The 17,303-nt window shown below is 40.6% G+C and overlaps 1 protein-coding gene across 4 annotated transcripts in view; it reads left to right on the top strand.

Annotated features, from left to right (window-relative positions):
* The first annotated feature begins 910 nt into the window (after nt 1–910).
* Nucleotides 911–17,303, top strand: part of bsna (bassoon presynaptic cytomatrix protein a) — a 129,361-nt gene continuing 112,968 nt past the window's right edge. For all 4 annotated transcript variants that reach the window (XM_054796246.1, XM_054796264.1, XM_054796255.1 and 1 more), the window contains exon 1: nt 911–1,317. In XM_054796246.1, coding sequence (XP_054652221.1) covers nt 1,133–1,317 — 185 coding nt within the window. In that variant the 5' untranslated portion in view covers nt 911–1,132. The remainder of the gene's footprint in view (nt 1,318–17,303) is intronic.

The following is a 17,303-nucleotide window of genomic DNA, read 5'->3' as shown; positions in this document are numbered from 1 at the left end:
CATCACTTCCTTCCCACCACTGATTCTGCTCCCCTACAAGGTGAACTGTCTTAAATGGCTTATTTTCTCTGATTACGTATATCTACTATAATAGGTAATACGAATGTAAAGGTGACTGTATGGGTGTTGTCTCATGTCTAGATGGCTCTAATAATGTTAAAAAAAACATATTTAGAAGATTGTAGTCGGAAAATATTCCATTTAGAAAGAAGGAATGCTACTTCCTACAACTTAAATTCACTTATCACGGTCGGGTTTAGAACCACTTAACAGCGATAAACAAGGGATCACTGTATATCCTTTACTGTCCATCTTGAAATACGGTAACATGTGGTCAGGAAGTGAACAAATTATCAGTAACTCCTTTTCGGCAACGTTGAACTGTGCAAGTGTGATGGACTGTAACCTTGTTAATCATGTTGGAAATATGCTAAACCATTACTATATGGACATATGGACTATTTAGAGTCTCCAACTAAGTTAGCATGCATTTTTGTGGACTGTGGCAGGACAAGGAGTAAACGGAGAAAACCCATGTAAGCATGGGGAGAACATGCAAACTCCACACAGCAATGTTCCAATGGAGATTTGAATTGACCAGACTCTAGTCACTAGAGGAACCACGACTCCACTGTGCTGCCACATAGTACAGTACAGTAAATACATATTATTATGGTGCAACTATAGGGACTATTTATGTAAATTTACATATATTTTTCCACCATGTGGGATTAATTGTGGTTCCAAATTTGCATTACATTTTAATCTTGCTGTTTGTGTGAACCACTTGTCCCAATAAAACTCCATTATTTGCTTTAATCTTATATACAGTATATATAATAACCCTCTCTTGTTGCACCCCCTGACGGTTGTTTGTGGCCTTGCAGGCAGGCTCAAGCGCGCTCCCGTCACACGTTGCTGAGGCTGACGAGGAGTTTGATGAGGATGATGATGATGATGGCGGTGATACAGGAGCAAGGCTGAGTTCGCTCTCCCTCTTCACTCTTCCCCTTTTTTACCCCCAGTCCATTCCACTTTGGAGCGCCTACATTTAAATTCAAAGATAGCGACGTGAAAGAAAAAGATCGGGAAGACCTGCAGGATTCACCGCCCTCCTGTCTCCTGAGCCGAGATGGGGAACGAAGCGAGCATGGAGGGCGGCGGGCAGCCCGGAGAGGCCGGGATGATGAGCTCCGTGCTGCCCGGAGGACACCCAGCGAGTACAGGGCCGGGAGGACAGCAACACATGAAGCCCGTAAACGGTTCCGCTGCTGGTGGAGGGATGGGAGTCGGAGGCCTCGGGATGGGAATGACAAGGTAAGGAGACGAGACTACACGGTATCGATGAGGAGGACACGTTTGACATTGGCTGATAACGGTTGCCATGGCAGTCTCATCAGCTGCAGGTCGTGTTGGTGGGTGTCATGTGCTGTGATGATAGTATTTGTGCGTGTGTTGCACGAAGCTGGCGTGACGGGCTGCAGAAAAACACACGCACGCGCGCGCTCTCGTCGTGTACACGCACGAAATCGCCTACATACACCCTCATCTTATATAAACTTCAGAATTCATGCATGGACATTGATAAATGCATGTATTTTGGGTGTGGACACGTGATGCTCGTGGGTGTGCGCGTGCGTGTACGGGGCTTGCCTTGAATATGTGGCCGCGTGTATGTGTCTGTGTGGGGATGTGTGTCATAGTGGTACTATCATGTTCAGACCTAAAACAGCATCCCTCCAGACGTAAATGACAACACAATGCATCATACGCAGGTTTAACATTTATACAATACAAATGGCGTACAAATAATGCAAAAGCATCACTATAGCAAGGTTGTTACATGGTTGCATGCAGGTTTGATTACATGAGGGGAGTGTATAGGACCCATCATTATATAAGATCGAGACAGTAAGGGTAGCCCGCATGATGACAGCTTAAGCCGACATCCAACAGCTCAGAGGCATCATGGCGCATGATTCCATTTAAGACTTATGCTGCTTTTGTCAACTCTAAATGTAAAGGCTGCCTTGAGAAGGTATTTCTAACATATAGTAGAAGGCAATGTGAACAGATTGAATCACGTGTACTGTAAGAGTGTGGTTGCCCGACACCTCCCCTCCTCGACCCTCCCTCCATCTCTTTTTTGCCTCACTGCCTGCACGTCTCCTCTTCCTCCCTTTCTCCATTTAAATGCATGTATGAAAGGAGGGCGTTATTCTGTTTGTTAGTCTTCAATGAAGCCCTTTCTCTCGTAACATATCCCCTTAATTATCATTCTATGGTCATATGGTGGTGTGAACATAGCTGAAAGAACCAACGACATGATTGGTATGTCCCAACATCCCCATTAGACCCCAAGCCACTGCTTGTGATACATCAGAAAAACACACAACATTAAAAATGCATATATGTCACCCCTAAACACAACAGTCTCTGCCTTTTCTGGTAATAGTTGCATGGAAAAATCCTCAAAATACATACAAAAAACACAAATGACATTTTTAAGATAAGACTGTTTGATGGATGTTAGTAATGAAGGTTTATCGCTTAAACTGATCATTGACCAAAAGATTAAAAAAAAGGCTAATATCGAACACAACAGGAAGGTGTATCCAGCAAACCAATACTGTCACTTTTTTTTTTTTTTTAGCATTTGTGTACCTGTATACTGTATATGTATATATGTGCGTACTTGTGTAGGTGCAGATGTAAGTGTATATATATGTATGCGCATGTTTGTATGTACACACATGTATGTATTAGCAATTCATGTGCTACGAAGGGGGGGTAGGATTAAATAAGCTCTGCTTCTTCCTACTCCTTTTCGGACATATGCGTGTTCGAAATAAATTAAACCAAACCAAACCAAACCAAACTTACTGGAATTTTATAGGTTACATCAAAACATTGTGTTTTTTGTCAGTAGAGCGCTCGTGCAATTGTAGTTTAATTGGAGAGATGATATTGATGATGATATTGTCTATGATCTGTTTAGCTATCCAACCTAGTAAGCACTCAATATCACTGCACCTGTAAGGACCATGTGCATGTACCTTCCTCCTGTAGCAGCTCCACTTCCTCCTCGTCCCCTTTTTTAACCAATAAGGAACAGTCTGTAAGTGTCTCCACATCGACTTTAAAATACCAGCACAACACTGCTATAGGGCAGATATAGAGAGCAGTAGTTTGAGATGTAACTGAAAGGGTCGTAGTTGTGAAAGGACAGAAAGAGGACAAGCCTATAAAATGAACACACCTTAAAAAGAATGAGAAATACAGAGATGTGGGAAGGATGGAGTGATGATGTAGAAGGAAATGAGCTCTAAAGGCCAAATATTAAACTAAATCTACTTTTGTCCCATTATCATTGTTTGTAAAATAAATATCACACAGAGGATGTTACGCTCCTTTTAATGTGTAATGTATATAATCGCAGTAGTTGTCTTGTGCTGCATGTTTTCACAAAAATTTAGTTGGAAAAAATCCTAAAGTGTGAGAATTAAAAGGACTGTATGCAATGTGATTTCCTCCCACATTCCAAAAACATGCATGTTAGGTTAATTGGTGACTCTAAATTGTCCATAGGTATGAATGTGAGTGTGAATGGTTGTTTGTCTATATGTGCCCTGCCATTGGCTGGCGACCAGTCCAGGGTGTACCCCGCCTGTCGCCCGAAGTCAGCTGGGATAGGCTCCAGCATGCCCCCGCGACCCTAATGAGGATGAAGCGGTATAGAAAATGGATGGATGGATGCAATGGATTCCTCCAGCTGCCTATAAGGCACCAATATTTGAACTAATTGCTAGCACTATATCCTGCCTCTTAGTTATGTTTGTTGTCAGCAAATGACAGCAATTTGTCCAAGTTTAGCTACTAAGGCTAGCTATCATTGTATGTATTGCCAAGTGGTCTCCAATGTTTTTTCTTGTGAGAGCTACTTTTACAAAATGAAAATGGCTCAGAGCTACTCATTTTTGTATTTTCATAGCTTATTTCAACCCAAACAAACTGAATATGCTTGTTTTACCAGAACATTAACAAAATGCTGGTATCCTCAACTCACATTTTGTATTTCAGAATGCATTTTTTTGTAGTGTTCTCACATTATTAACTGAAAACCTGAACGAAAAGCAGGCTTGCGGACACCGCACTGGTGACCCCTGGTGGGACCTATCATAGCAACAACATGACTGTTGATCACCTCTCTAAGACCTCTCTAATGTGTGTGTGCGCGCGCGTGTGTGTGTGTGTGTATGTGTGTGTAGGCACCACATGTAAGTGAGTACAAACAGTCATGAACGCATGTTATTTTATTTGGGCTGAACAGACCGTTTTTATGCAGTTTAATTTGTAATTGAGAAAAATCTAGATTTTTTTTGTACAATCTGCTCTTTTAAACCACAATTGGTAACATGCGCCGGTGGGTGTGTTCTTATATTTTTTTGGTTTCAGAAAATGCATTTTGGGGTGAGTTGCATACAGTCCCTTTAACATGTCCTGCACTGACATACTGGATGCTTGCCCAAGAACACTTCCATTTTGCACAATTTATATAAATAAATATATACTGTACAAAAGAAAATGTATCATTTTAAAGCAGTTAGGGCAGTGGTTCACAATTATTTTCTGTCATGCCCCCAAGGACAGACATTTTTTCACACCCCCCCATTTGAAATACTATTGAGAACTTGCAGTATTTATTTATCTGTACAAACCACTGTATGGGTTGCTGGCACCAGCATCACTCAAGCATGAATAAAAACACTAGCAGACTTGCCAAACTTAAAGACATTTCAGTATAAAATAAAGAATATGACAATAGTCCCCCCTGCCTCCCGACACCTCATCCACTCACCCCCCACCCCCACATTTGAGAAGCACTGAGTTAGGGAGTTAATCGAAATCGACAGTCAGTTTTCTGCTAATTACAGTGGTAGCTATTGTACTAAATCCAACCAAACTTTTGTGAGGGTGATACCGTGGTGTGAAAAAGTGTTTGCCCTCTTCCTTATTTCTTTTTTTACACGTTTGTCACACTTAAATGTTTCAGATCATCAAACAAATGTAAATATCAGTCAATGACAACACAACAGAACACAAATGCAGTTTTTAAATGAAACATTTTATTATTAATGGAGAAAAAAATCCAAACCTACATGGCCCTGTGTGAAAGACTGATAACGCCCTCCCCCCCCAACCCCTCGCTGCTATCGGGACAGCGAGGGAGCCGGCTATCATCATTTGGCGTCCAGGAGAAAGTTATCCTTGGATAGACAGGATAGATAGGCAATGGTTTGAGCAAGCAAGTATAAAAATGACTACGGGACAATCGGGCAGGAGCTCTCTTTCATTTTCAGCCAGGAGATGGGAACAGGTGAAATGAAACGGGGTCCAGGTACCTGTACACTGCGGAAACTATCGGGTTTCTTATTTTTCAATTATTATGTCTGATTTATCTTTCAATTATTATGTCTGACTTTATTCTTCATTACATTTGGGAAAAATCTAAATTGTTGTGAGAGTCTTTCTTCCTTCTCATAACTGGAGATTAAAGAGCACGCAAGGGGGAGGTGAAATTGACTTAATTCATTTTCCAAAGTGGTCCTTTGACCTTTAGGAGAATTTCATCTCCAACATCATATACAGTATGTCAGTGTTTCCCAAATTATTTTGACTCGAGGCACATACCTGACTTTATTTTGCTACTAAACAAATTAGATGGCAACTGGTGGATACACAGGTTAATTATGTACCTTTAATTATGATATTAAAATGTATAATATACAAGGTTTTTTGCCGTTATATGTTATGTTTATTATTATAAGTAAAAGGTGGGGTCACAATGATTGCGATTGAAGTATATTCTTTTGGTATTGACTACTTTTTTGTCATTTTGAACGTGCTCAAAATCACCCACTCCAATCAATCAAACAGAGAACGGGCAGAGCTGTATGAGGCACAAAAAGTTGGAAACAATGGAGCCTAATTTACAGCAAATTGGAGCTAGACAGTGACAATGACGGGAAAATAAAAAGAGTAAAAAAAAAGGCTGATGACCAAAATAAGTGAAGTCTAAATTGGTAATGGCAGTTAGAAGAAGGGAATGAAGAGCACTGAAGCCCAGATGGCTCAATGAAGAGGGCATAGAGTGGAGAGAGAGGAGAGAGCACATATGGAGTAGAACAGTCACTCTGTGGGGTCATGTGTTCCATCTGACTCAACTCACACATGTCAATCTGGCCTGTATTTATTATACAGTACAGTAAGTATGTGTGCTACATGCTGCTATATACCTCATATATGACCAGTGAATTCAAAGAAACATTCTGATCTGATATTGTTCATGTTTGCAGTCAAGCTGTGATTACTTTAAGGTGTGTGTGTGTGACATACAATATGCAAAAATATGTGAATTAATAAATCATGCTGTTTCATGGTTGGATACGGTCTATTAAGAAAATCTTACGCATTTTTTGCCTAAATTCATCATTTTCAAGCCTAAAAATTGCTAAATGAACTAAAATACAAATATAAGGCATTCAGAAGATGCATTGAAAGATGGTGTGATATGTAGTATTCTACACTGGTCACAAGGTGTCAGTAATGTTATTGTAATGTTCGGTGAGGCACACAAACACCAGAGTTGATCGCCGTAGCAACAGGCTTTTATTGCAGGTTTGAATGATCTCATAACAGGCACAATAATCCCTAATACAAACTACTGTTGCGGCCGTAACCCACGCTAATCTAACAGTCAACTCTGAGTCACTGTTTGCTATGCACTGAGCGTCTGAACATATACAGCAACACACGTGAGTCTTATTTATGTCTTAAATGGGTTATTTTCTGCTATGATCTCTACAATATTGGGTAATACGAGTGTAAATGTGACTATATGGGTGTTGTTTCATGTCTAGAGGGCTGTGGAGGCTCATGTTAAAAACCGTATTAGAAGATCATGAACAGGTTTTCTATGCCATAACCACAAAAGTATTTAGTGATACTGAATCCTACTTCGCGGAAATTCACATATCGTGGTCGAGTTTGGAACCAATTAAACGCGATAAACGAGGGACAACTGTATATCAAAACAACATCCAACGGTTTTCATTTTAACATCACAGTTGTTTCAGAAATTTCTCCAAAATGAAAAGTAGTGATGTGTCGGTCGTGAACAAATTGGCTCTAAGAAATGAACGACAGGAGTCGGTTTGCATTATTGGGAGCCAGTTGGGAGCTGATGAGTTTTTTGCGTCTTTTTGAGTCTTTTTTTCTGTTAAAGGCGAATGTTATTGGTCAAAATGTGTGGGGGCGTCGTTGTGTCCACACTGAGCAGGGGGAGAGGCGGGGTTAAACATGCTGTGGTGCTCTCAGAGTCGATTTGTTCATGACAAATTTGCATGAAGAGATTTGACCTGTTTTGACCTAATTTGTCTATTGAGATGGGTCTTTGTTTTTGCATTTTATAAAACAACATAATATATTTTTGTAGCTGTTCGTTGAGATTTAAATAAATCCATTTAAATATAATGTATTTTTTACATTAGTAATTCATTTTACACAATACATATAGCATATTGTGGCAATAAATGAATTTAGGAATTTAGGAGCCACTTGGCAGCTGGAAGAGCCAGCTCTTTTTAGTGAGCCAAGCCAAAAGAACTGTCTCTCTAAAAAGAGCCAAAACTAATGAAAACCCTTGAACCCTTGAAAGCTACAACTAAAACCAAGCTCTACGTACTTCTATTTTTTTCCTTCCCCCTCTGGAAACATTTTTGATGGGTGTCCATTTGAGGCAAATACAGTAAATGTAAAACAAATGAGCAAAAGGGGATGGAGTAAAAATAAATAAAGGTATAACATATTACAATTTTAAGTCCTGTAATACAAACTCCAAATGAAAGTGAAGCAAACTTCTTTGCTGTGAGCTGCGCTACTACAAACGCTGGGGGGCGATTGTGGTCATTGAATCGCTTTGTGTGGAGAAGAAGATAAAGCTCCATGGCATTAGCTGAGAAGCATGATTTTCAGTATGTTTCAATTCATTTGTGAATACAAAAATTACATTTTGGTTGTTTAGTTATTTATAATATGACTGTTTGGTCTTTTGGACACACCGAAATGCGTCCAGGAGTCCTGTCACGTATTAAAAGTGCCTTCTTTCAGAACACTGACATTTATTAAACAGGTAGCTTTTATTGAATCCATGTACACTAGTACCTCAGTTAACGGCCATCCCAGTTAGCGCTATTTTCGGTTAACAACCAACATTTTCACTAAAATTTTGCCTTGGCTTGCGTTCGCCCACTTGTTTAGCGTCCAAAATACCGTCCGATTTGTTTACACTGCCATCTTGGACCATGTGTGTAAGATGAAGTCTCGCGATACTTGCATGTGATTGCGCAATGCGCTGTGGACCGCCGTTTTAGGACAACAGCTTTTGTACCAGAGTTGTACAGAGATACAAACACATGGAACGCACAAAAGAGAAAGGCGATGGACTGTATCAAGCCAATGGTGCAAGACCGCCAAATTTTATGACTTAAAGAGAAGACCGTCGTCATTTCAGAGGTGTGTAAATTTGACGACTAGGCTCAGTCACATACATGCATACACAGCGTACCGCGTCCCACGCAGACTGCCGTTTAGGTACTGAAACATGGTACCTTTTGATTTTACGTAAATCAGTGTTTGGTAGTACAGACGAAATTCGGTCGGTGCCTATACAAGTACAGACGCCGAGTACCGACCTCTCATTTCGCAATGAGATTACGGTAATCTTTTTCAAATTTTACCTGTTACATTAACATTATTCAACTAACAGAAGTGCAGAGTGCATGTGTAGGCCTACTTTGAAATCATTATTATTATTTCACTTTGAAATCATTATTATTATTTCAAAGTAGGCCTTTGAAATAATTAAATAATAATTAATTCAATAATTAGGAACTAAACATTGAACTATGTAGGCTTTTTTGAGCCATTCCCGTGTTTGTGTAAAATTAAAAGAAAACGTAGCCAACTTTAACATAAAAAAGACCGTCAGAGTTCACATATCTGTATATCAGTGTGTCTGCTCATTATCATTTACATAACTTGAATCATCACAGGCAATTCAATGTGTTTGCACTGAATGAAAGTTATCAATTTGCCTACTGGTGATGTTTGTTGCCATTCTATTGGTCCTGTTCTTGACTGTCTTTGCAGGGATGGGCATTCCTGTGATTTTCTGAATAATGAATAATAATATATAAAGTATATATATATGTATTTTTAATCCGGAGAATAGATGCTGTGATATTTTTATGAATGATTCTTTCATTTATTCTCCGTCTGTGAATGGCTTCCTCCTCCTTACGATCTCCGGTGTAGTCACAACGCTAGCAGCTGTACTTCAGTTTGGAGCGTTCATCCACTTCTTGAAAGTATGTTTGCTCTGCTCAACCTTCCGTAGTAGTTCCCAAAGAGCTCCCTTACGCTCATCTGCAGTTGGGTACTTTTCAGAAAAAGCCTGGGTGCTTGTTTTGAAAATGTCTTTCAATATAACATTTTCTCGCCACATATCAAGCAGACGGGTGGATAAGCCAGCATCACTGGCAGCGAAGACAAAGAAATATATCCATTCAGAATTAAGCTCTCTAGTCATATATTTCAAACTTTTTGAAAATGCACATTTCCTCTTCTTCGATGTTAGAAAAAAAAAATCACAGCGCTTGGTGCGGGAGCCGCAACAAAAAGGCTGAAGAGCCACATGCGGGTTGCCGACGACTGCCCTAGATGGACCAAATCAATATGAACCAAACTCAAACAGTTAGTGGTTTGGCTCGCAACATATCAGAAAAGAAGCAAAAATGTGGATCACTGTTTTTCAAAGTTGATGTGGGTGAATATCTTGTTTTGCCTAAAACACAAAGATACCAGGTCTGCTTTTATAGATCTATCCATCCGTTTTCTATGCCGCTTATCCTCACTAGGGTGGCAGGGGTATGCTGGAGCCTATCCTAGCTGAATTTGGACAAGAGGCAGGGTACACCTTGGACTGGTCGCCAGCCAATTGCAGGGCACATATAGACAAACAACCATTCACACTCACATTCATACCTATGGACAATTTAGAGTCTCCAATTAACCTAACATGCATGTTTTTGGAAATGTAAAAGTGGACCCCGCATCCTTTAATTTTTCAGTTTGTGTCCCTTGGTGGAAAATGTTTGGACACCCCTGTTCTACTGAAGAACTGAAGCGGTCCACCCAGATGTCTTGTGGAATTACTTATTTTTTGAGACTTTGGATGCAAATGTTTTCAAGCTGAACTGTGTTTTACTCAATGTATTCAATAAATGCCTATTTCTATGGGTTAATTCTATAGGTTCTATGGGTTAAGCCCACAAATTTTATTTTAAATCAACCATTTTGTCCGACCTGACATAATGCTGGCTAACAAATGCCAACTGCTACCATGAAAAACAGGAAATAGTGACAAAGCATCATGATAATCATTTTCAACAATGCTTGCTCCAAATTTGGGCGGGTGTCGTTAATAAATGAGAGTGCTGTCACTTCTTTTCAGCAAGGGGTACAATTCATTTATATAAACACTTCATAAACACTTTTTGCTGCAGGAAAGGTTGAAAAAATTCAATTTTATTTTCCCTCGTTGACTCATATAGCACAAAACAATGTTCGCATCCTTATTTCCCTTGATGTCTGAAAAAACACAACACTAAGTCAAAGAGAGTGACATTTTTTGGGAGGTTTTCAGAACAGTTAACTTGGAAGATCTCCCTCTGAATAAGTTAACTCATGCTGGAACACCTTCACCTGTTATGTTATACAATTATACTTTTGATTTTTACTTTATATAGGACCGTCCCTTAATATAATAATTCCAAATCACCTTAGAGGTTTTCATTCACTGATCCTTGAAGGCAGTGAAGTGCAGTCAGGAGAAGCAGGTGAGGCAGAGTCTCACCAGTCATGATGAAAAATGTAAAAAACTCAATAATGATAACGTAAAACAAATATTAATATTTGCCAATTGAACTGTATTATTTCTGTACAAGTCCAATTGTTTTTAGCATTCTTTAGTAAAAATTGCTGAATTTGCACATTTCCTGATCAAGTGAGGCTGCTGCGAGTGCTCCTGCCTAACGTCTCACTGCACACTGCACACTGATTTGGAGCATGGCGCCTGCCAGTTTGTGTTCGGCAGTTTCAGTTTGTCAGCATGTCCCCAATAATGGAATGTTGCAGAAAGACAGCACAGGGACACAGTTTATGGCAAGGATTAGGTTTGAAAACACCCGGTGTTCTAACATTGATGATCTGTTGAGCTGTTATACATCAAGCGTAGTAAATGTTTTGAATACCATTGCACCTGTCAAGGTTAGAATGGTTCGAAGAAAAGGGAGAGCTGAACGGGAATGACAAAGTATAAAAAGGTGTAAAAATGACAAGGTATAAAAAATGCAATCAGTACCACAACACAAAGAACTATTCTGCAGCCAGCTAGACACCGCGAGCTGACACACGTCACACCCGCCATTGACAAAACAATCAAAGAGATCATCTGCAGTCCGAGTCCATCAACGTGCTGCCTGGATGAGTTACCCACTAGATTTCTAAAGTCTGCACTGAGCAGTTTGCTACCACAACTCACTCATCTAGTTAACATCTCACGTCAGACTGGAACATTTCCCAAGTCCCTAAAAACTGCTGTCATTAAGCCTCTTCTGAAGAAGAGCAGCCTAGATGCCACAGTGCTGAACAAGTATTGGCCCATATCAAACCTGCCATTCTTGGGGAAAGTCTTATAAATGGTCGGTTGTATACCGACTGCTTACTGACGTTCTCCTCTCCAACAATGTGTTTGATACTTTCCGATCAGGCTTTAAACCTCATCACAGCACAGCTCTGATCAAGGTGACAAATGATAGCCGTCTAAACATAGATGCAGGCAAAGTCTCACTTTTAGTTCGACTAAACCTGAGCGCTGCCTTTGACACAGTTGACCATGTGATCTTATTACAGAGGTTAGAAAACTGGGTGGGAATCTCTGGTACTGCTCTAAACTGGTTGAAGTCCTATCTGGAGGATAGGAAGTAACTGTGGCAACTGGTAACAGTTTGTAACTGTGTCTCAGACCACATGGCTATGACCTGTGGGGTTCCCGAGGAGTCAATCCTGGGACCCCTATTGGTCAATCTGCACATGCTTCCTTTAGGCCAGATAATACGCAGCTCCTACCACAACTATGCAGAAGACACTCAGATCTATGTTTCACCAACAGCAGGTGAACATGGTCCACAGATTTGCAACTTTCTCCAGCTAAACTCAGACAAAACTGAAATCATTGTATTTGGCCCACAGAAACAAAGACAAAGTGTGATTAGCCACCTTGAGACACTTTCTTTAAAACCTAATCATCAGGTTAGAAATCTAGGGGTAATAATGGACTCAGACCTGAACTTTAACAGCCACATTAAATCAATAATATCATCAGCTTTTTATGACTTAAAAACATTGCCAAAATCAAGGGAATAGTGTCTAAACCAGATTTACAGAGACTCATCCATGCCTTTGTCTCAGCAGGCTGGACTACTGTAACGTTCTTCTCACCGGGCTCTCTAAACGATCAGTAAAACAGCTGCAGTACATTCAGAAGGCTGCTGCTGGAGTCCTGACCAGAACCAGGAAATATGACAATATTAATCCATTACTCAGGGCTCTGCACTGGCTTCCTGTCACTCAGAGAATAGACTTTAAAACAGCTTTGCTTGTGTACAAGTCTTGTCACGGTATTGCGCCAAAGTACATCTCTGACATTTAAGAGCCACATAAACCATCTCGGGTTCTGAGAAGCTCAGGGAGGGGTCTCCTGTGGGTGCCCAGACTCAGACTTAACATAGTGAGGCTGCATTTCAGTTTTATGCTGCCAAAATCTGGAACAGTCTTCCAGAAGACGTGCGGTAATCCTCAACTTTGGCAATGTTCAAATCCAGGCTGAAAACACTTCTATTCAACTGTGCATATGACAACTGAAACAATTTTATCTGCACTCTTAATTTTTTTTTGTTTCATGTAATGATTTATAGAATTTTATGTAATGATTTTATGAAGTGAATGGCAAAATACTGTATGATATACAGTGACACAAATAGTTAAGCAACCAAACCAAAAAGTCACAGTGTAGTAACACACTTTATACTTTAAAATATTGCGGCGCATTTGTTGTTTTTATGTTTAATGACAGAATATGGTGCACCTTGTCCGCCACTGTGACACAAATAATCCTATTAAGAACATAATATGGTGCTTAATTTTCATTTGTATCTACTAAATCCTGTTGAGGCCATGTTGACAGGTGATATTTAAGCAATTACACACTTTACCTCTTTATACTCTGCTAATGCTTGAGGGTAAAATGTTCAGTGAGAAGTGTGTCAACTTGCTCTGACTTTTCATGCTTGTGTGAGAGGATATTACGCTGCGCTTTGCTATTTTCCCCCCTCGCTGCTGCAGCAGCGAAGGTCACGTTGTGTTTTCTCATTACGATGTCAACACATATGACTGAATATAACGTGCGCGTTTGTTGTGTTGACTCCTATTAGCCTTTAGTCTTGTTTTGTAATAAATGAATTCCACACTTGTTTTCTTTCACAGAACATCACACTAATTTACTGCCGTGTTCCTTAACCCTCAGTGCGTTTTACTCAAAGACGGCAGTGGTAAATATAAAAAACTAGGGCTTCTTTTGATGACACTATTTTTTCAAAGGTGTGATTAACATGCGCATGTCCTGTTTGACCCTCGCCCCACACTGTAGACTGAGGAACTCCAGGTGAGTACTTTCTTATATCCACTCAGCTCAGCACCTCAACCCTTGTCAGGCCCGGTGGGCGCTGTTCCTCACCAGGTTTGACTTCACGCTGACCTACTGCCCTGGTTCACTGAAGGGCAAAGCTGATGCCCTGTCCAGAATGTTCACTTCTCCTGTGGAGACCTGCTCCCCGGAGACCATCCTTCCCTATTCCCGCATCCTGGGGGGTCTCCAGTGGGAGGTAGAGAGGAGGGTTGCAGAGCTAGGCGATTAAGGATATACCTTTTCCGGCAGACTGCCCTGCTGGTTGACTTTTTGTCCCTTGTGCCCTCCGTTCTGAGGTCCTTATCTGGGCTCACTGTTCCAAAGTCCTTCCCGCCCCTGGTCACACATTGCTTTGGACTTTGTCACCGATCCGCCGACCTGTAGACGATTCACTACTATACTCACCATTGTGGACAGATTTCTAAATTTACTCACTTCATTCCCGTCCGCAAGCTTCCTTCCTCCTTGGAAACTGTCAGACTCGTTCAGCATGTTGAACTAGATGTGGTTTCGGACAGAGGTCCTCAGTTCTATTCGGCAACGTGCAAGACCTTTTGCCTGTCCTCGGGAGCCACTGTCAGTCTTTCCTCCCCCAGTCCAATGGCCAGACAGAGTGGGCTAACCAAGACCAGGAGTCAGCATTAAGGTGTATCTGTCATCCACATCCTATGTCCTGGTCTCGGAATCTACCCTGGGTAGAGTACGCATATAATACCCTGGTGTGTGCGTCTACTCGTCTGTCTCCTTTTCATGTGGTCTATGGTTTCCAGCCTCCTTTTGCAGCCGAGTTGCTTCGCTCTTGAATCTTGGGATCTGCCTGCTCGTCTCCACGCTCCAACCGTGACATCTTAAATGTACAAAATGTATCAAAGTGGCCCTTCACATCCTTCAATTTTTCTGTATGCCCTCAATGGAAAAAGTTTGGACATGTCAGGTAATGCGTGATAATGGTATGAAATTAGGTTTTGTTAGATTTTTGGGGCATATTTGTCCAGAAAACTTAAAACTGTACAAATTTGGAGGTTCTGCTGTACTAAAATAAAACCATTACCTCAATATTTAGGAAGTGAATACAGTGGTACTTCGGTTTTACATTATTAAGCCGCTCCAAAAGGTCCACCTAAAATCAAATCATACGAAAACTGAAACAATTTTTCCCATTGGAAACAATATAAATCCTACTAATCTGCTCCAGACACCCAAAAAGGTCAATACAAAACCCGTTTAACATAGAACTTGTGTAGTTTACATACCGAAAGCTATGCATATAAATGACGAATGAATATTCAACATCACTTTTACCATGATTGAAGACTCCGAGACGTCATTGCCGAGGACCAGAGGGGGAAGAAGGCAGGAGAGAGCCACACAGATGACACCTTCGCATTTTGGGTTATTTCTTGAATTCAATAGTGTTCTCGTCTTCTTTACCAAAGTGCTGGCACTTGCAACCTTATTTGGCCCCATAGTGGGTTATTGCAGCTGTACTCAATAAAAAAAAGCAGAGACGTGATGTAACAGTGTTAGTTAGCAAAGAACTACAGAGTCAACCGGTGGTGTTGTCATAGAGGGGCGATGGAGCTGGGGGACAGTGACTTTCTGCTTCAGTTGGATTCCCACAGTGTATTAATGACACCACAAGACTGAATGACCAACGCGTGGGATTCTTTCTTTGGGTATTTGAGTCCGCGGAATGATACCTGTTCAAACTGACTAGCTTGTGTAACATTTAGGGTTGAAAAAAATAGTTAAATGAACAAAAATATAAGGCATTCAGAAAATGCATTCAAATACATAATATGTAGTATTATACACTTGTAACTATTGTCAGTAATGTTGCATCGATGAGACAATAGCCTCTGCAAGTAGTACAGTGTCCAGAAAACTCTCCCAATGCAAACGTGTGAGTCAATGTTATGTTTTATTTATGTCTAAAATGGCTTATTTACTCTTATTATTTCTCCTATATTGGGTGATACAAGTGTAAAGATGACTGTACGGGTGTTATTACATGTCTAGAGGGCTCTAATAATGTTAAAAAATTATTTAGAAGGTTGTAAACAAGATTTCTACGCCCCAACTACAAAAATATTGTAGTTATCAATAAGGAATCCTACTTTGTGGAAATTCACTTATCACGGTCAGGTCTGGAACCAATTGTGTATACGAAGTATTGCGGGATTTGTTGTTGGGTTTGGGATCTAAGATGAAAAGCAATGCTGGGAGTAGTCTATCCACGTCTTTCTTAATACCACAAGATTCAGCATACCAAAGGGTAAAATGCAACAGCTTGTTACACACAATATTGTTTGATAATTGAGACTTTGCACGAGAACCGAGGCAAAAGCTTACCATACGAAACCTATATGAAAAATGTGGCATTCGAAAACCAAGGTTCCGCCGAACATGAAAACATAAAATACAGTTTGATTTTGTGGAGAAAAGCCTGAGCAGAAAATGTATAAAAGAGTTTTCTTAAGTCAAAAGTGCACAATCTGTCACGATTCGTTGAAGCTGTCGGCAGGTTGACCCCCAGGGTGCAGAGAGAAGGCGGCAAAGTGCAAAAATAAAAGTAATTTTATTGCACAGGACAGGAACAAACTAAAAGTGACAGAGGAAAAACTCTGTGGGAAAAATAATACAAACTATAAACAGGTAGGTGACAGCACGGAAAAATCAACGATGGAAATGACAACAACAATGAACCAGCGCGGCGCATACGACAGCGCTGGTCTTTTAACTGTTAGTGATTACAATTGACCGCAGCTGTGCGGCCACCAGGCGTGGAGTGGCAGTTCCTTCCACCACCCCGGAAGCATCGCTTGCCAGAATAATGGCGCAGGACAGGAAGTACACGCTCCTGTCCTGCGAAGCGTGACACAATCAATCAATAAAGCGAGGTACAAATAACAAGAAGTGTGTTTGTGTATTTGTTCCCTTGCCAGCAGAGTGACACTCTCAATGGCTCTTTTTTTTAAACTCTTCTTAAGCTCAGCTCTGCTTCTGTAGTCTAGGCACACAAGTGGAATGTTTTTCTTATCTTAGGGAAAAAATTGAATTTCAAAAAATAGGTCACCTTGTTGCATGTGCTCAAAAGGTTTGTGCTGAGCTATTTTTTCTTCTTGCAGCTTCAAACAGTGAAGCTGCCAGCTTGTCTGATTGTGTTGGTAAAATGAATTGACAATTAAATCATCCTTTTACCCAAATGTCTCCAGTGGAAATGAAACAAGTGAACGGTTCATTTTGCCAAGTTGACAGATTTAATTTCGAAGCTCAGGCAGTAAAGTGAGCAGTGTCTGCAAGCTTTGTGGCTCTGCGGTACTTTTTTTTGTGTAACACCTTATTTTTTTGGGTGGGGCTGTGAGCCTCCTGTCTGCTTGGCTCTGGTGTTTTTGACAGTGTTGCATCACACCTAATGAGCATGGTAAAGGGAGGA

Source organism: Dunckerocampus dactyliophorus, chromosome 1 (genome assembly GCF_027744805.1).
Source record: "Dunckerocampus dactyliophorus isolate RoL2022-P2 chromosome 1, RoL_Ddac_1.1, whole genome shotgun sequence".
Classification (NCBI taxonomy): Eukaryota; Metazoa; Chordata; class Actinopteri; order Syngnathiformes; family Syngnathidae; genus Dunckerocampus; species Dunckerocampus dactyliophorus.
The sequence above is the reverse complement of the archived record's forward strand: the minus strand, read 5'-3'. Positions and strand labels throughout refer to the sequence as shown.